This window comes from Ambystoma mexicanum, chromosome 13 (genome assembly GCF_040938575.1).
Source record: "Ambystoma mexicanum isolate Mex_15411 chromosome 13, UKY_AmexF1_1, whole genome shotgun sequence".
NCBI classification, from domain to species: Eukaryota; Metazoa; Chordata; class Amphibia; order Caudata; family Ambystomatidae; genus Ambystoma; species Ambystoma mexicanum.
Window position 1 is genome coordinate 671,868,260 of NC_090938.1, and position 21,975 is coordinate 671,890,234.

General features: G+C 47.6%; 1 protein-coding gene across 1 annotated transcript in view; it reads right to left on the reverse strand.

The window, feature by feature from the left end:
* Positions 1–2,159: 2,159 nt before the first annotated feature.
* The window catches only part of PCGF2 (polycomb group ring finger 2), a 153,249-nt gene continuing 133,433 nt past the window's right edge, over positions 2,160–21,975 (reverse strand). The window contains exons 9-10 of the mRNA XM_069634694.1: positions 12,135–12,215; positions 2,160–4,719 (exon numbers count right to left, since the gene is read on the reverse strand). Coding sequence (XP_069490795.1) covers positions 4,369–4,719; positions 12,135–12,215 — 432 coding nt within the window. The 3' untranslated portion in view covers positions 2,160–4,368. The remainder of the gene's footprint in view (positions 4,720–12,134; positions 12,216–21,975) is intronic.

Genomic DNA, 21,975 nt, shown 5'->3' on the forward strand with positions numbered 1-21,975 from the left:
GTGAGGGTCATAAACGACACTGGGACTAACAGAAGAATATCGGGTAGCACTTACCAAGGGTGCATGGAGAGAGATTGGAACCAGAAAGGCAAGCTAAGGGGTTCCAACGAAGTCAATGTATGTTAGACCCTCGCAGACCTCCAAGACCCTATCAAGGTACAATACCCTACCCTGACACTATTGTCTATTCCCTTCCTATACACTGTTTAATTAGCCCAAGTAGGATGAGCCCTACGGTTTTCTTTCCTTAATGTAATGGACATTCACCCAACCTGTTAAGTTTGTCAGTTAAGATGTGAACAATATCCGGCTGTCTTAAGTGCTCTGCTGGTAGCTTCATCACAGATGCCCTCCTGTAGATTTCCCAATGTCCCTTCCCATCACTATACTGGTAGCACCATCCCCATCCCTCAGGCAGACCCACAGTCAAACACCTGTCCACGGTCTCATTCATTGTCCCATCCATCAGTCTGGCCAACAACCAATTCCTCATTATGCCCACTACTTCAGCCTCGTGCCCTTCACCTTGTCAGCTATTCTATCCATTACTACATTCATCACCCCAACCAATTACTCCCCTTTCTCTTGTCCATTACCCGGTCCATTATTCCCACCAGAGCTACGTCCATCACTACCTTTGTGGTGCTGTTCCTCCTCTTGTCCATTACTCCGTTCATCATCTAATCCATTGCTGCATCTGCTTTCCGGTCCCTCTGCTCATTGTGTCGTCCATTACTCGCATCTTTATTGCCGTCGATGATCCTTTTCCCAGTCATCCCGCCATTGTCTTTTGCATTCTCTGTCACTCATTACCCATCCCCTCTTTCCACACCCCATTTGTTTTCACTCCCAATGACTAGCAAGTTATTCAGGTCTTCAGTCCATTCCTATTCATTGTCCAGTGCATCACCCATCCATTGTCTCAACCAACATCCCATGCATCATTCTATGCGTCACACTTTCCCTTTTCTGTTGTCCAATTGCCATCCAATGTGTACATCACCAGGACTATTGTTCTTTCCTTCTGTCCATTGCCCCATTCATTGTTCATTTATATCATATATGGTGCTGGCCATGTCCCCGTCCATTAGTCCATCCATTGCCTCTTGCAGCATCTTCTCTTCTGCCCCTTCCCAAGCCCTGTCTGCTGTCCTTTATAGAATTACATGTATTGTACCACCCCTTGCTCTGCCCATCACCCCATCCATTCCCCTTTCCTTCTGTTCATCATCCTCTACATTATTTCACCCATTGTCCCATGCATCATGCCGCCCATCACTAGTTGTCCCCCATTCGTCATGCCATCCTTTCATATTTCAACATTGTTCTATACAATTAGTCCATCTTTTCTGGCTACTGTCGCATCCATCATCCTTTCAAGCTTCCTGTTTATCAACCTATCTAGGCTAGAGTCCATTATCCTGTCTTTCCCTCTATCGCTGCATTTATTGTTCTCCTATCTATCCTGTCCACGCATGGGTCAGGTCGTCTGCCCATTCCATCACTTCATTTATGGCCATGTCCATTTCCCCGTCCGTAGCTTACCCTTCTGCCTATCATCCAATCCATGCCCTTGTCCATTGTGCGGACCATCAGTTCATCACTGAACAGGTCATCCCGTCTATGGGAGCACACCCCTTTTTTTCCATTCAGGCTTCTATCAGGAGGGATGGAGTCACGGCTGCATTGTACCGTCACATCCGTGGCAGCATCACTGGAGAGGCCTTCTGGTAAAGAGCAAACATGCAAGACAACACCCGCACCCACAGGCCTGCACATATTATTGGCAGGTGATCACTCTGTACCAAGCGATCTCTGCCAGGCACTTATTGTTGCACACAACGGAGTCCTTGGCACTTCCCTCTGTGGAACTCCTAGCACTAGCCCCTTCCCTGTCCCTTCTCGCTCTCCCTGCACTTGCATGTTCTGAATGCTTACAATGCCTAGTAGGACCGCCCCTTTCCTGTTTATCAGCTTTTCTATTTGCCTTTGTTCCCATGTTCCCTCCCCTTTGCCCTCTGGGCGCTTTGAAATACAATTTCTTGATGTATGAGCGGCCTTACAAATGCACAATAAACAAAACCACTTTGTGCTCTCCTGGTGCTCCCATGCCCCCCCCCCTCCCGACTTGAATGAAACATCATTCCGTTCATCAGCAGTAAAGAGGACATTGCAGCATTTATTATATTTTCAAAGCTGTATAATTGTACAAAGTATGAACCAGTAATGATATACAATGATCTCAATATATTACAGAACACTCAACACTGTACAAGACGAAAGCAGACGCAGGTGGTACCATTGACAAATGTAGATGTGCTACCCCCACCTCCCACTATTCACACTCTCCACACATCTCCTTTTGTTCACTGTACTCCCACACCCAAATCCTCACCTCGGTTAAAACACCTGAGCCAGGCCAAACATCTGCACAAATACTTTCAGGATCAAGTGAAGAACACGGCTGTGTTGAACGCTTTGCTGCCCCACACTTCCAAATCTTTGACCTTTGTCACCGCTTTGTGAACCACCTTGATCAGGGACACGGACGCTGCCTATTACCGGATACCCAAAGGAATTTGTAATTGCTTCTAGTACAAGGTGAAGTAGTTGAGGCATAATTACACGACACTGCGTGGAATGTGAGGTAGGGCTTTAGACTTGTGAATCCAATTCCCTCCCACACCTACACTTTCATTGCTCGCATTGTCCATGCAGACCACCCGCTACTACGCTGGTTCCGAACAAAGACATTTTACCCTGTAGGAGCACAAGAATGTAAAAACAATAATCACTATGCAACACATCCAGCAGAATAAGTTCATGGTTGACAGCGTCTCACCGCGTCGACAGGGATTCTAGGTGGCGATATGATAGCAGACAAAGGGAAATGTTGAGGGTTCGAACAACCAGGCCAAGCAATGAAACGGAAAGAGGGCACGGTAGGTGACAGAGTAGCCCCATATAAAACTTTGGTCCCCGCTCTGAGACTTTGGCAGTAGGGCCGTCATCAAATGAGATGCAGGAGTCGAACAGACAGGCAGGATCATGATAGATGACAGAACTCCAACATGAGCCGACGAGAGAACGCCAAGGTCACAACAGGAGCTTGTGATCAGAATAGATCTTGTTAGGAGATCTAGTAAGCAGTTCTGCACCACAAAGGCACACGACATGTACACGCGCCTCCTAATAGAAAGGTCTGAAATGCTAGCTCAATAGGACCTGCGAAAGCATGAATAAATCTAGAAAAAAAACTAGAGCCTGATGCATGAAAAATGGCAGACGCATTGTCAGGCTGGATAGACGGTGGCGGGGGGTGCTTTATAAAAGGTTTTTCAGAGTGCCCAAGGGACGTGTTATGTACTCTATTCCGCCATCCCGATCATATTCTATTTAGGGATGGAGAGGTGGAGGGGATCCAGGTATGTTAGAAATTCAACTCCTGGTTCAGTTTCTTGTGGAAGCTCAAAAATAGAGCATGAAACCTGCTGAAGTTTTATAAATGGTGAATGTGCTCAACAGCCTTTCCGGTTGACTTCACCAACCCTCAAAATTCATAGGCACCTCGTTCTGGGTTCCCACCACATCCCCCTTTAAATCAAGGTCAATTCAGATTCTGATTCCGGCTTGAAAAAAAACATCTAAACTACATGTTCCCAGGAAGTCCCGTCAACCTGTGGCAGCTTCTATGCACTCCTAACATACAACGTGCACAACGAGTCCGTCATGTGATCGGCCCAACTGAAAGCCTTTTTTCCTTTATTACTAGAACGTGGACTCCACTGTGCATGGGCCAGTCAGCATGGCCAGCTGCCACCCTGTCTCGAGCTCACAAGCACACGCAGGGCTAGAATGAAAGCGCGGTACCCTTAAAACACAGATGCGAGCATTCAAAACACCCCCCCCCCCCTACATCAAAATGGCTCACCTGTCACCGTAGTGTCCTGCAGTGGAGCTCTTCGTGGTTTGACAAGTGAGGACGTTGGCATGAAATTATAGAACTTAAGGATGGGGCTGGAGGCAACAAAAAAAAAAAACCTATCAGCCCAGTCTGCCTACGTGCAGTCCAAACTCAGGGTCAACACGAGTACGCGCAGAGAATACCAGAACAGGTAATATTACCTCAGCTATGAGGTTCCCAATCAAAACATTGCCACCCCAGGAACAGACTGGGGCAGGGGGCAGGGGCCGTACATCCAGAACATGCAATTTCATAAATTACAAACATATTCGAACAAAAACAAAATGTCCCTCTCTCTTACACATCTGTTTTTGAAGTTTAAATTAATCTGGTCAATGAATAGAAAATAAGTCTGTATATTTTTTATGTACATAAGTATACAATCCGTAGAGCGCATGTGCTGTTCAGGTCAAAGGTGAGGGCGGCGTCCCATTGACAGTCATGCTCCGCCCTCGGCTGGCAGAGGGCGGAAACTGGTGGCAGTTCGAGGTGCCGTTGTGCATAGTGGAGGCAGGCATGTCGACAGCAGTGCCGCTGGCGTGGTTGTTGGGAGAGCCGTGGCCCGGTGTAGCTGGGCTGGGCAGCGAGGAGCAGCAAGAGGCCGATGGTCCTGTGGCCGGACTGTTGGCCTTGTCGCTCACAGAGTCGCACTCGGATGTCCCGCTGGTGTTGGTGCCCTCGGAATGCGCCGCGTGGTTCAGCTTCAGGCGCTTGTAGGCGGTCTGCACACGATACCGAAGTGGGAGTGGGCCGTTCTGGGTAAAGAAAGCGAGGGGGGGGGGCAGATTAAGGGAGGGCTAATACAAAGATGAGGCACCCAAACAAGTACACTGTAACATGAACATGCCCAGAAACAAACACACAAGCTTCCGTATAACAGTAAAATGTACCATCTGCAGATCACTGGGTGACCGATCCCCCATTGTAAGAAGGAGGCAATTTGGATTCGAGTCTATGTACACCTGGATGAACACACACGGCTACCGACATGCATTCAATACTGCACGTGTGTGTACATACGCGCACAAATTAAGTTTAGGGTTCCAGGTTGAAATGTCTTTGCCGAGTATAATTTGAGTTATAATTTTGGCTCATTTTTGTGTTCAGCATTTAACCAGACCTAGGATCCATAGCTAATCTGCATGTGGGACATGGCAACTTTGCCCCCGCCACCCCCAATAACATTAGCGGCTTAATGGCAGTGATACCTCATGCAACACCTCAAGCCACGCCCCCTTCAATGCCACCTGGAAAGATCAAACCCTGGGGGTGTACACAATGGCGGAGTGTGCATGATGCTGTGACTCGAAAGGAACATTATACACATCCCCCTTTTCTTTGGCTCGAGGAGTACAACCAACACCGGGAAAAGGGGATGTGTGCATGCGATGTATAAAGTCCACCTCATGTCTACCTACTTGTGCAGAGGCCGGGTGGGCCTAAGAGGAACAGCTGTCTAGTTTGATTTTACTTACTTGCATACTGCCATTCCAGAAGTCCATTATGCAGTGGTTTACTTTCATGAAGTATTGTAGTGGTTTTATATTGTGTCTGCTTATTATGATAGTACTTCCCTTTCTAAAGAATTCTCTTTACCTGTATATATATCTAAAACTCTTCTTTGGGCCTATGCATCGTACAAGTTCTTTGTACCTCCCTACATCCCTCTCTCCCTCATATGAGAAGCCTGGCTGCTCCACTACACTACCATTACCTTGAGTAGTACAGACTTATACTTAAGCGTTAACCACCCGCTCCAAGGGCTGGAACAGGTGGTAACAACCCAGGCCACAGTTAAAGGACAGAGTGTAGCGAGGGAGTTTTAATCGGGCCCTTATTACCACCCATTCCAGCCCTTGGTTAACTCTATTAGCAGCTATCCGATGGTCTGGGACGGGGCTAATGTAAAGTATTTTCTTTCCATGAACAGGTTGCCTCACAGCGTTCCATTCACGGAAAGAAAATACTATAGAAACATGGCTAGCATGGAAAAGGAAGGAGAGGTTCTGTACTGAGCCCCTCTTTGATTTCCATGGCGGCCAAACAGGGCGGAGCAGAAGAAGCAGCAGCAACACTCGCTGCCGCAATGAGGTAAGTGGGGAGGGGTTAAAAAAAGGTACCGGAGCGTGGGAGGAAGATGGCATGTGGGTAAACAGGCCATCAGGGGGCTTGGAACGTGGGCTAGATTGGCAGTATCCTGCATTCCTAGCCTCCAGATTGGTTGGCTCCCCCCTCCCCACAGGGTGCAAATAAGAGATGGAGTTTCTGTATTGCCCAAGGATAGTCTTATAAAGTCCTTTAGGTGGACTTTAGAAAAACTGTGCTAACACTGCCGCTGTCCGACAAACACACCCTGACCTCCTTTCTTACAGTGCCATGCATAGAGAAGCCAACACTATTGTCCGAAGGGTGCAACATAAGAATACGAATAAACTTTAACTCAGCTCAGCCTAGAAAGGAACTCTGCAACTTGCGACCAACCTCAATGGCGGAAAGAAATCTGAGGGACCTCTACGCAGTTCTGTTATTTCATCGTGAGGCATTTTTACAATTGCCTTTTAACCATGTACAAAATGGCAAAAAAGGTAATTGCAGTTTTTTTTTATTTCTTTGGGATGCTGGGGAGCCAAATCCCCCCCCCTCCGCCATCTATTTTTAGCCATTCCCGACCTCCCGACCCCCCCAAACCATTACCTGCCCTTTCCCACAAAAAATGTTAACCTTTTTAGTAATTTCGTACATGTTTAAAATGCACACGTAAAAATGGCTGGCGATGAAAGGACGTTATACCCTCTACGTGTAAAGGACCATGGGTACAGTACACATCACAAAAAGGATACATCTAGGGTGTGTAGTTTCACCTCTGCCGAGCTTTGTGGGTCTTGGAAGAAAGCCGGAAGCTCGATGGACTGGTTCACGTGGAATTTAGAAATAAACTTAGGTGAGAACCTGGGGTGTGTCCGTAAAACCAGTTTATCTTTATGAACTGTAAAGAATGGATCCTGCACTGACAGAGCCTGAATTTCACTGACCCTTCTTACAGATGTTATTGCTACTAAGAAGGCCGTCTTATAAGTCAGGTGTTTGAGACTGCTTTTATGCATGGGTTCGAATGGGGGGCCCATGAGTTTAGATAGCACCACATTAAGGTCCCATCCTGGTGGTGGGTTTGAAATAGGAGGGTGAAGTCTCTTTACTCCTTCCATGAAAGCTTTAACCACTGGTATCTTCCACCATGACACCTTGTTATGGGATGTGGTGTATGCTGACAGCGCTGCCAGGTGTACCTTCAGTGAGTTAAATACCAGTCCTGCATCCAGCAGGTGGAGCATGTATGTGACAATTGTGGAAGGAGTGCAATCAACTGGGTGACTTGCTTATTCTGGCACCAGATAACGAATCGTTTCCATTTGTCAAAGTAGCAGTACCTCGTGTTTGGCTTCCTAGATTCTTTTAGGATGTCCATACATCTCTGTGGTAATTTGAGATGTCCGAACTCTATGACCTCAGGAGCCATGCTGCTAGGTTCATTGAGTTGGGTTGAGGATGCACTGTTTGACCTTGGTGCTGGGACAGTAGGTTGTACCAGCCCGGGAGTTTGATGGGTTCGCACACCGCTAGTCTGCGTAGGTGTGGGAACCACGGTTGTCTCGCCCACATGGGAGCACCTAGGACGAGCGTCATTGATTCTCTGTTCATCTTGTTGACCACCTTCCTGATGAGAGGTGTTGGTGGAAAAGCGTACGCAAACATCCCTGACCAGTTCATCCACAGGGCATTCCCCTGGGAGTCTGGCTGGGGGAACCTGGATGCAAATGCTGGGCACTGTGTTTTCGCTTGTGGCGAATAGGTCTATAGTGGGGAAACCTCACTGAGAGAAGATATCTTCTACGATTTCTCTGTGTAGACACCATTCATGTTCCTCTGGGAGGGGATCTCTGCTCAAAGCATCCGCCAGAGAATTGAGATCCCCTGGAACATGTTGAGATGACAGGAAGATCTTCCGTCTGAGTGCCCATATCCAAATTTTCTGGGCAGGCTTGGACAGATTTGGCGAACAAGTCACTCCTTGCTTGTTTAGGTAAAACATGGCTGTAGTGCTGTCCGTCCGGATCTGCACTGACAGATTCAGCAGGTAGGGCTCGAACGCTTGAAGCGCTCTGAATACTGCCAGAAGCTCTAGCAGGTTGATGTGATTCTTGGCCACTGAGTGAGACCAGAGACCGTGAGCTCCCCACCCTGTCAGGCATGCATCGGCTGTGACTACCGCCTGTATCTCGGGATAGTAAAAGGGTTTCCCCTTGGACAGATTTTCTCTTGTCCACCAGTGAAGGCTTTGTACCAGTGTTGGCGAAACGACCACTAGATCGTCCCACTGACCACTTGCCTGAGACTACTGTTTCACCAACCATTCCTGCATGGGACGCATGCACAGGCGCGCGTGGGGGACCAGGTAAATACAGGACGCCATCATGCCCAGCAAACGCATTGCTTTACGTACCGTTATCTGGCGACCGGCCTGATATTGCGGAATTTGCAGCAGTATAACCCCTCTTGCGTGTCTAGGACAGCTCCTAGGAACTGTTTGGAGGTGCTTGGCACCAGACTTGACTTCTTCTCGTTTATTGAGAAACCTAATTCGAAGAGGAGGTCGATCGTCCTTTGAATGTTTGTTCTGAAAATTACTGGGGCCTCCCCCGTGATGAGCCAGTCGTCCAGGTGTGCTGCCGCCACGACCAGTACCTTGGTGAATACCCTTGGAGCCGAGGCTATCCCGAAGGGCAGTACCTTGAACTGGTAGTGCCGACTGTCCACCTTGAAGCGCAAGTACTTTGTGCACTGGGAAGATGGAAATATGAAAATAGGCATCTTTCATGTCCAATGTTGCCATGTAATCCCCCTTTTTTAGAAGGGGGATTACTTCTTGGAGTAGTCATGCGAAATTTTTGGGGCTTGACATACTTGTTTGCAGGCCGTAAGTCCAATACTGGGCGCATTGTCAAATCTTTTTTTGGCACAAGGAAGTAAGTTGAATAAATACCCTTGTTTACCTGTTGTCCCGGGACGAGTTCTACCGCGTCCTTTGCTAGAAGATTGACGATCTCCTCGAGGAGGATCGTCTGGTGGTCCAAAGAATGTATTCTTTGTCGTGGAGGGTGGTTTTGGGGACGCTCTAACAGTTCTATGCAGTATCCTGCGGACACTGTGGACAGCACCCATCTGTCTGATGTGATCCCTTCCCAAGCTTGGGTGAAGTTGGAAATGCGTCCCCCCTACTGGGGATGCGTGAGAAGTTACCCTGAACGGAGCGTCACTGTTTTGGTGGAGGCGTGCCTCTACCTTTACCACGTCCTCTCTTACTACCCCGCCATAACCCTGGGTAGACTGCTGGCTGTTGTTCCATTGTGTACCCTGCCCCTGGGAATAGTTAGACCCTCTCTTTGAATTTTGTTCGCGTGGGTGACGAAAATTGCCATCCCCTCTCTGGTTTGGGGGTTTATTGGTTAGGATTTGAGTGTCTCATACTCGTCCTTGGCATTTTTCAACGCGTCCTCGACCGCCTTTCCAAACAATAGATCCGGCTCCACCGGTTTATCTATCAATGATGCTTGGGTTTGGGCTTTGAACCCAGACTGTCGCAACCAAGCATGCCTTTTGATAACAGTACCTTCTGCTATCAATCTGCTGGTGTTATCCGCGGCATCAAAGGTTGCTTTTAATATGCATCCGGACACGGCTATTCCTTCCGCCGAAACTCGTGCCAATTGGCTTTTTCAGGGTTCTGGGGCGGAATCTATGAGTGCCGCGACTCCTTCCCACTGGTGGCAGTTGTAACTCGCCAGCAGGGTGGTGGAGTTGGCAATCCTTGCCTGGTAGGCGGAAGTGGAGGCTACTTTTCTGCCCAAGCCATACATCTTCTTGCTCTCCTTGGCGGGAGGAGCTTCCGACGATGACAAGGGTTTTCCCGCCCTCTTACGGGTGTTTAACTACCAGGGAGTCTGGTTTCAGATGCACTCTTATGTACAGTGGGTCTGTTTGGGCTGCCCTGAAAAGCTTCTCAACTCTGGGGTTTACCGCCCTAGTGAGATTGGGATTAACAGGGGAAGGGTCTATCCTTCTTTGTATTGATTTAAGGATAGGGATGGCCTGGGCAACAGGTCTCCTTTCTCCCAAAACTCCTCGGCAAAGTTCCTCTCTTCCTGAGCACCCTGGGTGTCAATGTGGAAGTGTTCTGCCGCTCTGGACGGCACTTCATTCAAGAGAGGCTGGTTGTCGACTGGGGAGTCGGTAACCGGGGGTTCTTATCTACCGGGGAATCTAGCCTGTAGGTTTCTGGGTTGGCCTCCTCCTCCTCCTCTTGGTCCTCGTCATCCCCATAGTAGCCCGTCCCAGTTTGTTCTTCCAACACGCCCAAATCTGGATCCTCACAAAAGGATGGATCTCCCTGATATTGAAAATAGGGCTGTATACTGAAGGGGTCTGAAGTAGGAGCTTCAACCCGGGACTTCTTACTTGGGGGTATAGGATCTTTAGAGCCTGAGGGAGTTGACCCGTCGGAGGTAAAAGAGAAAGTGTTCAGGGTTTTTGGTGTAGAAATCAGCCAATGATGACATCCTTGACATGACTCTGTCTATGTCATCACTAGACCATTCTCTTGAACTGGGAATGATTTTTTCTTGGAGGCCTTTCCCTGTTTTATCTTGACTAGACCTACTGGTTTGAACCGGGGTCTTTGGGATAACAGAAGACCGAGACTTGTCCATCTGTTTGTGGAGTAGAATGCTTTTGAGGTGTGTAAGGAGGCTGAGACTGCTTCCTCTGTTTTCCTCTTCCCCATGGGTGGAAGAGTGTTTACCCTGTTTTTTCGCCCCTTCGACACCTGCCGCCGAGGTTCGGGGGTAGTGCCCCTATCTCTGGAGTGTGGAGGTTGGGACTCGGGAACAGCCGTGCGCTGCCTATTGACGCCGACTCCTGGAGTGCGGTCTGGGGATAGAGGTCGGCTTCGTCTTCCGACGATCGAACCTCCGTTACCTTGAGTAGCGAGGCACTCTTGGCAACAGTGGATGGTTGCCTGGAGTCATGCGGCGATCTAGAACGCCCATAGGACACTGATTCGGACCGTTCTCTATGTGCCTTTTTCCGAGTACTCGACGTGTGTGTCGAGTCTCGGTTGGACTTCATGTGTTTTGTGGAAGTGCTGTGGGTAGCGCTTGTGTCGCCGGGGGTCTTCCCCATAGCCGCCTTGCCAGACGACCTTCCGAGGTCGGGGACTTGCGCTTGGCTGTCAATTGACGCCACGTTGGCCTCGCCGTCCGTCGCTGAAGGCGCCCTCTGCTGCCATGGCCTCTTGACGCCTGGCGTGGTGGGCCCAACGCTTGATCGAACGGTCCTCGAGTGTTTTCGGTTTGAACCTACTACACGCTCTGCAGTTAGCCTCGGGGTGGTCCCTCGGTAAGCAGAGATTGCACGTGGCATGTGTCAACCCAAGGGTACTTGCGGTTGCACTTGGGGCAAAATTGGAAAGGGGTAACCTCCATACGCACCTTGTGGCAGTGGGCTAATAAGTGTAGGAATATATAAGAATGTACCTATATATCAAAAGAGTGTAGAGTATGTCCACCCCCCACTCTCCCTACTTGCGGGGCCGAGGCCTTCCGAGGCCCAAATCTGTCGTGCAGCTCCCGACGGTCGATTCTTTCTCCGGGCCGGCATCGAGTGTGGATGTTCGGTGACTCGATGTTGGGGTGGAGAAATGGGGAAATATAACAATATTTTAGCAAAAGTATGGCTATGGCCAGGGAACTCCGCGGAATGCTTCCGACCAGTATGGCGGAAAAAAACAATCTGAGGGTCCTAGACGCGTGAAGGATCATAGGTACAGTGGACGTCACACTAGAGATAGTATTACTGGCATGCCGTGTGTCGACACCCATTTTCGAGTTTTGAAAAACGAACTGTAATACTCTGCAGCTTCCACTAGATGTCGGCCTATGCACAGCATGTGATCTAAGCAGATTCCACAAGCCTCAGAAATATATATAGGTTATATTTGTGTGGGGGTAAACACCTTAATGTGAGCAGACTCTCTTGGGAAGGATGATCACCCTAAGATACGGGTGCATGGGTTTCGGCACAAGAGCGCTGTGTATGAAAGACTGTGTCGACTTACCCGCCTCCAGGGGTAGATGTAGGCAATATCCATGAGGGTATAGTAGTCTTTCAGAGGCTCATCTTCATACAGGACCTCCACCTGCAGGAGAAAGGGAAGCACATTTATGATCAAGGAAGGTGGGGGGCGGATGGTCTCCTGATGGGGGCACAAAATTCTGTGGGCGCAGTTATATCCTGAACACAGCTCTTAGAATGGCATAATTTTAGCTAAAACACAGCATGAAAGCCTGCAGCAATGCTTCTGTTCTCCAATACATTTTCCATTAAAAACTTAGTGCATTTCTACAGGGAACTGCTAAATATGGTTTCTCCAGGCAAACTACAAGGGATAGCAGGCGTGAGTGGAAAGGAGGTGCTGGGAAAGGGCTCCAAACATGCATCATGAGCAAAACAAAAAAAGGAGAAGAAGGGTTAAAATAAAAGACATCAGTGAAAACATAAAATAACAAAAGCACAAAACCTGAAAAAGGTCTGAGGGAGAGAGGGGGCGAGGGGGCAAGAAGGATACAGGTGCCATAGTAAGAGGGGAACAAATACCTCCCCCCAAAAAAGAAGAAAACCTCGTAAGTATTAAAACTGATGTTAAATAACACCAGTAGTTTGTACTCCGTCAGGTTAATACAGTGCTGCAGGTGTTCATGGTTTGAACATTTAAATGGAAAAGAAACCGCTTTGCAGACTTCATCACCTCCATTTCAGTGAACAACTACTGCGATTTCTGGAGCAATAAATTAAAAGCAGTGAAAATCCTGTAAGCCGCCCACCATGTCCCACGGTTCCATGTTGCTTGATGGGATGGATTCGATACACCAACACTGGAGCCGGAGGGCACACCTGCCACCACCAACGTTTTTGTGCAAAAAAACACGCTACAGCACAAGTGGAGAAAACGTCATGTGGGCGAGTGAAGTGGTCCAACAGGACTGAGGTATGCAAAGGACTGGGGAACTAGTCCAGGTTTCCATTTCACTTAAGGTGGAACAGGTCTTGCGGAAATAAATCTGTCTGCCTGCTGGAGAGCTGGCGGATGTAAGCAGCAGGGTTCCAATAAATGGCCCCGACATTAGCGTTCATCCTCTCCAGCTGCAGCACACGCACCAGCTTATTTGGGCCTCCGATTTCGGAATTTTATGTGTTCCAGAACTTCCAGGTGTACTAAAAACGAAATCAAACACCAACACCTGGAAGTTCCCGCTTGCCAAAGCACAGCAGAAGCCCTTCCGGTTTCCCCGGAAGTCAGGCCTGCTACACCACTGGGTTTTAGCTCCCACCCCCGCCATGAAGACGGGGAAGGCGCCGAGGGTAAGGGCCAGGCGCTTACTTTAACATCTCTTTTGCCAGCGCTACGCAGCTCTTCTGAGGTGAAGATTTATTTAGGTGACGGAATTGGTGATATGGCGTTCCCATCCCTAAGGCCGCAGGAGAGCTCCAGTTACCCACAAGTCTGTGCCTTCTTACAAGACTATTAAAGGGAGTCGCAAAGAAAACCACCTTCTTCGTATATCCACGATGTCAGCAATTTTGACACAAAACGGTTAGCTTTTTACATGAATATTAAATATGACTAAATGCAGATTTTTCATGTGCCAGTAAGTGCTGAAGTTATAGGGGTGTGAAAGAAAGGAGATCTTTAGTGTGGCCAACTTTATTAAATGGTTATGCAAGACGCTTAAGATGCCAAGGTGTATGCCACCTCACCGTGCTTTGGCTCCCCCACCCGAATACCCATTTTTTGGGTAACGTTAGTGGCAAATGCCATTTTAAAACTGTATTGCTGTAATGCATGTAGGGTACGCACCCATAAACCTTCTCCTCGGCACCTGTGTTGGATTTCCCATACCCTGTGAGACTAAAGACATGCAGAACATCTAATTTGCATATGTATTGATATCAACATAAGTGACATTACAGAAAAGAACATTAAAAGCAGAGTCATCAGCCTTTAATACCTGAGGGCATCAGGGATAGGGACAGTCAAAAAAGTTGTCATGTGTAGGCCAGGAGACAAATAACTGCTGTGTACTACATGGAGGGCCACTGTTTATGGACCAACTCTATTTTCTAGCAAACCATGACTGAGGCTTCTCTAGCAAAAGCTGCAAACTCCCTTCTGGGGTCTCCCAATGTTGGCAGAGAAGACGCAACGTGATTTAATAATTTGCCTAAGAGCACACATGGTTAAACGGTGAAACAAGAGTAAATCATCCCCTCCAGACACTCGCCTCTCCTACTGCTATGCTCACTCTCTTATTTACGCCAACTCACAACAGAGCGCAGCTATACCCCTCGATCAATTTCGGCCTAGCTGCACACATACGAACAATACTCCATGAGCACCTCAACATCCTGCTAGAACGCAGCTATACCCCATGAAGAAATCGGCCTCCCAGCACACAAACGTCCTACACAGGCCTAATGCAGCCAGAATGCAGACTCTGAGACCAAACACCTAACTGCACACATTCGACTGATCTCTCACTATCATCCCACCTAACGTTAGGATGCAGCTACCATCAGGCAATCACACTTGCTGCACACATATTGAGTGCTCCCAAGCACCCTATACTACCCTACTCTCTCGACGGACCTGTACTGCAGTCCCCAAGGGCATTCAACCCACAAGCGCTTTGAGATCATATCAATGATATATAGGGTGCTATATAAATGCTCACTAACGATAACAAACCAGGCTTTGGACCCGATTTGCAATTTAAGTACTTGAACACATACATATCATGTAAATATTAGTTAAAGTTTGGGTTTCAAGAGCTTAAGTAATAATGTGTTTGATGCTTTGAAAAAGACACAAATCACAAACTAATCCAACAATTCATAAATCATTGTAGAAACCTATTGAGAAAACTTAATATGCTTACAGCTATATTTTCCCCAGCCTGAATAGAAGACTACAGTTTCAGCATGGTCTCACTACAACCACTTGGAAAGACCTCTGGTAAGTTATGATGATAATGATATGTTATTTATATAGTGCCTTAATTCAAAGCGCTTTACAGAGCACATATTTACATATAATATCACCCGACCGAAATTGGTACTCATTTATCGACCTCGGAAGGATGAAAGGTTGAGTTGGCCTTGTTGGGATTCAAACCTGCGACCGGCATATCGCGATCTGATCACAGCAGCGAGCGCTCAACCCGCTGAGCTATCTTACCGGCTTAGCGGTGCAGTGTCTGCCAATGGACGTGGGTCCTCAACCCTAGCCCCAATGTTACTTTCTTTGCCCTCTCCTGCTGCAGTCCGTCCTAGGCCATCCTGCTTCCCCTGCTTGCTTCCAGCCTCTGGATAGGCCCGTGACTGGGTCACGTGGCCCCGAACACCAACGAGGACCGGAGAGTCCTCCATACTGCTCGTGCTCATCAGAGGCCATTTAGTCTCACTACAGCCACATGGAAGAACTCTGGTAAGTGTGATGTTCTCCGCTGCTCGTGGGTCCTCAACACAACACTAATCGAGAGAATAGACAAATGCAGAGTAAAAGACTGCCTTAAAATGGCTAAAAGACTGCCTTAAAATGGCTAAAATCCTTCCTCACAAACCGAATCAAAAGAACCTACCTACCGCCTTTTACTTCAAACATCTTCTGTGGGGTGCCACAAGGCTCTAGCCTCTCCCCTTCATCTCTACCTCCATTCACCCTTTTTGAAAATCACTCAAAACCATGGACTACACGACTACAAAGACGACACACAAAGCCACGACCCAAGACCCAAACAACACCCTCTACAACTGCCTCACTGACAAAGAAAGTTGGATGTCAACCAAAAGCCTCAAATCATACCCCACCAAAACAGAAATAATGATCTCACCCCAAGAGGACAATGCAGCAGACTCCCAACTATACTGGGCGCCTGCCATGGGAACTCAACCGGAGACATCAGTTGTGGTAAAAAAAAAACCTGGTTATACTCATGGACAACGGATTCTCACTGGAACCAAAAGTCAAAGCTATCACAAAGTAATGCTTCTACCTCCTGACGGTAGTTGGAGGGATCCTCCGCTACCTCTTCTTCCCACATAGAACCCTCTTAATTATCTCCCTATTATCATCAAGAATCGACTAGGCAAACAGCCTCTAACTTGGAATGTCAGCTCACTAAAAACAACACATCCAAAACACTGCAGCAAGGACACTCCTGAGACTAAACAGAAGAGACCACATTACACCAGCCCTGAGAAGTCTACATTGGCTCCCGGTAAAAAAAAAAAAAATCAAAATCAACTTCAAAGATCTCTACATTGGCCGCAAATCATTACACAGACAAGGAGCTGAATTCCTCCAGACGAAGATCAACTGCTACCAACAAGGAAGAGACCGAATATTAAGCGATGACCTCCAAATCTAAATAATACGAAGAAAGGAAATTCTGAGGAAATGCATCCTCACGTCTAATTGCCAATCTATGGAACACAATCCCAAAGGAAATTAGAATGACAGAAGACCACCTCACCTTCAGAAAATGGCTGACAATATGGATATTTAACTCACAATGACCGGCACAAAATCAACGCTGCCATACTATACCAAAGGGGATGAAGAGAAGCCACCAACTATTAACACCCCCCCGCTTCTGACTCCTCTCCAGCATACCCCCCCACTGACTTCACACGGTCCTTCAGATCAGTCTAATCCCACTGAAACACACAACCCACACACATCCACCATGAAACTAACTGCTTCAAACAACACCCAATTACTGGACACTGCCCATCCTAACATAAACCCCCTAGTGCGCACAATCCAAACACTTCGAAAGTAGACCCACACTAGATGCCAGTTCCTCCTGGTTCTACAAGCACTAACAGAAAAAAACAACCTCCATCCTGCTCCCTCTAGCCTCACTAACCTACCCAATCCGCTTTCTTACAGAACAGTCTGAGCGCCTGGAGACTATGCCAATGGTAACGGTGCACGGTAAAAGACAACATAACATAACATGCTAAATAATGTGACCATGTGTCCTTTATATTACCAAGAATAAAAGTCATGGTGAAAGAAAATGCTACATAAGATCATCTGCTTGAGTAATTTCACATTGCATGCAGCCTTATGTACCCCTCGCATTTCTTATCACCCACCACTTGCACTTTTAAGAGGTAAAAGTGGATCCCAAGGGACCAATTACTGCTTTATCTGGGACATTAGCCTCTATTTGTTCCTAGTTTAACGATCTGTGGCTACATAGTAAAACCTCAGTGGGTGCCACTGTGCTGACCCGCTTTTGAAATATGACACGAAAAAGTATAATCTCTGCAAGCTGGGAAGGCTTTGAATGGCTGATCCCGCCACAGAGAAGCAAAGTTGAGACTTTCCCCACCCCACACAAGCTGTGCGCTGCTCACAAGACAGTCACAGGATGGTTGGCCACCCGAGGGATTTTTCAGGCTTGCAATACTTTGTATTCAGAGACTTTTAGTCTTCAAGCTACAATCCTTCACGTTTAGCTTAACATATTTCAATAAGGATTTTCAGGGGTGTACTTTACAAGCAATCTCTGTAATACGGTACTATTGAAGTTCTTGAAAGCCAAACATATTTGTGCCAACTAGTGCTTGCAATTGCAAGTATAGCGTTACGTTCCTGTGATGCTGGAAATGCATTGGAGGGACAGGGTCTCCCTGTCCTTGTTCTTTAGTCCTTTTTCGTGTATGTTCTGTGTTATTTTCTGCCCAGGAGTCCATGTGGGACTCCTGGCAGTGCAGCTCTACCTCTTTTTGGTTTGGTGTACAGACCCTTGGTATACCCTTATGGCACCCATGAGTGTGGGGATATTTTTGGGCACCTATGTCTGGCCCACAGACCAGGGTATGAGCTGGTGGCAGCTCCATGCTGAATTTGACAGGTGCTCGGAGTATCCTCCATTTTGGGATACCCAGGCCCTGCCTTTGGAATCAGTGGATTCCTAATAGGAGACAAGATGGCCCCTGTGGCCTCTTGCTTTCTATTACCCGTTACCTTGTTTTTCCCCAAAGTCCTGAGAAGCCCTGACTCTGTCCCTTCCCCGTGACTGGCTGTTGGGTGGAAGTTCCGTATATGGTATTGTGAGGAAGGCCAGGCCAGACTAGCTGGAGCCTTCCCAATGACTGTATGTTGTGGGTACACCCGTGGGGTGGGACCTGGGTGAATGGAGTGTGACCAATATGCACTTCTTGTTATAGGTGTCTGGTTTCTGGTATGTGATACAAAGACTGAGACAGCCCTGCCAGAAACTAGTATGAATGCAGTGTGGAGTACTGAATGGCTGGGCACTTGTCCCAATACACATTCCTTGTTGCGAGTGTCTGGAGGGAGGAGAATGACCTGAATGCACTGTGAGCCTGATTGGCTGCCTGCCTGCACGAATGACCTTCTGGATGATTGGTTGCTAGAGTGTGACCGAGCAGAGTGAATGGGAGACAAAACAGTATATCTGGGGACCTCTCACTGATGGAAATCGTTCAGAAGCTGAAGTTGATACTTGATGCTTAACCTTGAAGCCCACTGCAAGAAGAACAATTGCTGCTCCTGTCCTTCGCCAATCTGAAATCTGCTGTGCCTTCAAGGAACTAATCCAAGAGAGGACCTGGCTAGGATACCTCTCCCTGAGCTACGAGTGACCATCGTGCACCAGCTAACCTTCGCAGAAGCGCCCTGCAAGTCATTCCTCAAAAGGCTGCCGACCGGAGATGGTTACCGCCGCAGAATCACAAAGCGAAGAGCCGTCGCCCACCGCAGCCGCAGTGCTCCTTTGCCTAAGAACACTTTGAACGAAGGACTCCCTGGCTATTCACAGACGACCGCTTTGTCCCGCCGGAGAAAGTCAAGGCCGCCGACGCACCGAGGAGAATCCGCCGGTGGGTTTCCCGCCACCTAAAGACCACAAAGACGCTGATGACCCAACGACCTTGCTGGGCCATAGTTCTTCAGTAATTCTTTGCAGCAACAAACTAACGTCGTTGAGGTGCACCGCATGCCTCATCGACGAGCACCGCCAGGATGTAAGCTGCGGCCTTGACGCCTTTGTTCACCATTTCCTCGTGGGATCTTGATGATCCGTGACTCCTGCCTTAAAGGGGTCGCTCAAGAAGGATCCGTCGACGAACCGACGTTGAACTCTGCTATTCCAAGTATATTGGGGTGGTAGAACCTTTTTAGAGGGAAATGAGACTTATTGAACAATATATTGACTGGGCTTGTGTTATATCTTTATTTACAGGTTGCTCAGGTGGGGGGGGGATCCTAATACAGAAATGTGCCTAGTGGTAGGGGCCCAGTATTCTGCCTATTGTTTTAACCAACCTTCTTTCCTCCTATGTTTATTGTTGGTTCACATTATTAACGGATTTGTATGACATTTGAACTGAGTACAGTTGATGCATTTTAATGGAATCAAAGAGTAATTGTGGTACCACATAGAAACTGTATGTATTTACCATTTTAGATTATCTTGAGCACAAAGTGTGTTATTGTGATTGTGTACATAGCTTGAATCTTATTTATATAAAGAACTGTGATTTCACTAACAGTTGTACATTCCTTTGTGAGTGTTTGGGGACTACACTGTACTTAGGAACCAGCCCGCATCACCTCCTGAGAGCTTAATGGTGGATTGCTCATCCACAATACTATATAGAGAATCTTGGCTGGGGTGCTATGTGCCTTTACTCTGCCATATAGAGAGCAGGAGTACAGATACCCCCTCCAGTCTTTACAGTTCTTACATTGCACAGCAGGTTAAAATCTGGGCTTCACTGCTTTACCAGAATGTGAAATCCTGTACAAAACAATTCAATCTCAATCATAACAAAGATTTGCCCCAAAGCATATCAAGAGAGGCCTTAGCATCTCAGATTTGCTTCTGATACTCTATATTTTATTCACAAAACCGAAAACTGAAGGAATCTTGGATGGAAACCCTGTTTCACAAAGAAAGGAGATCTGGACGTGGAATCTCTGGATGTGTTATTATAACAAAAGACTGCCAGCCATAGTAGCTCAACCCAACTCTTGCCAGACTTTTAGCAACAACATAAGTATTTCTCTAGTTCTTGATTCACCCTCTCAGTTTGACCATTCACTTCTGGATGATAACTAGTGATATGATATTTTACTTGTATTGCGCTCGTACCCAAGTGTTTCAGAGCACGACAAGGCAAGGGAGGGGAACAGGGGGGAACAAAACAACGATCTTACTAGGCCCAGTGACATTGAGAATGTGCAAGTGCATGGGAAGGGAAAAGTGGAAAAGTGCATGGAAGGGAGAGAGTGGAAAGTGAAGAGCAGAGGATAGACAGATAAATAATAAATACAAAAATAAAATAGATAATGGAGCAATAAGCAGGGGTAGTGCAGCCAGCAAGTGCGGTGTTTACGGCAGTCTGGGTAAGTCTGATAAGTGCATAAAAAGAAGAAAAAACGAGGGTGTGGGACTGTATGGGTACAGATACAGTCCCCAGTGCAAGGGGTGACCGGGAGGCAGTGCAGAAGGGTGGCAGGGTGAGCAAGTACCTAGGCCCAGGAGACAGAGGGTGGCCAGGTGTACAGTGCCAAGAGAGAGCAGATCAGCAATGGAGAAGGGGAGCAAAGGCAGATGCAAAGAAAAAGGTCTTGAGGTGCTTCCGGAAACGGAGATGTTTTGCCTCAAGTTTTAGAGTGGAAGGGGGCTGTTCCAGAGGGAGGCCCCGGCCGAAGACAGAGATCTACCCCCAGCTCGTTTCTTTGAGAAACAACTGACCCTGAGGGAGTTAGAGGAAGAGGAGCGAAGAGCTCGAGAGGGGAGGTATTTGCAGAGGGATAGCTGAAGGTATTTTGGACCCATGCCCCAGAAAGCCTTGTGGACAATGCAGAGTATTTTAAATGTAATCCTTGCATCCACTGGGATCCAATGGAGAGATTTCAGAGCTTGAGAGATACGAGCTTGAGGCCAAGGACAAGTCTCGCAGTCCTGTTCTGGATTGGTTGCAGAGGGCGAAGAGTAGAGGCAGGTAGATTTAGAAAGAGGCTGTTACAATAGTCCAACCTAGAGGGAACCAGAGCTTGGGAGACAGTGAGCTTCTGGGGGAAGGGAAGGAGAAGAAAGGAAGAGTACCTCTGAGGTGGTGCAGTAGGAAGTTTGACTTTTTAGAAACCTCAGAGATGTGGGCGGAGAAGGAAAGTGTGGAGTCAAAGATGACCCCAAGGTTCTTAGCCTCACAGGTGGGGATAGGAGGAGGGCCAAGCAAGTGGTCAAACTAACCTCCATCTTCAACTCTTTGCAGAGCGCTTGCCAAACCTTTAACACAAATTGAGATCCTTGATCAGAGATCAACTGAGACGGTAACCCATGAAGTCTCACATTTTGTAAAAAGGCTTGTGCTCAAGAAGTAGCTGAAGCCGTCCCCTTGATTGGAACAAAGTGACTTGCCTTAGACAAAACAATCAACCACAACCAAGATAGTAGTACAACCATTGTCCGGGGGGAAGATCCACAATGTAATCTAAGGCAACTGTATGCAGAGGACGAGGCGAGACAGGTAATGGAACTAGTAAACCTACAGGTTTTTGATGTTCAGACTTAACTGGGACACGAGTCTCACATGTTTTCACATAATTCAAAGGGTCCTTACACATTCCATCCCACCAAAATTACCTGCGCAACAATTGCAACGTTTTCTAAAATCCAGGATGCCCTGCTAAAGGGGAATCATGGCAAAATCTTAGCGCCTCCTCCAGCTTCTCTTCAGAGGGCACAAACAACCTTGCGTTCACGTAAGCTAATCCTCCTTTAATCTGCCGAACTGGATCCTCTTTCACCCACTCACACATTTGCTCAGACATCAATTGGTGAATCCGCTCATCA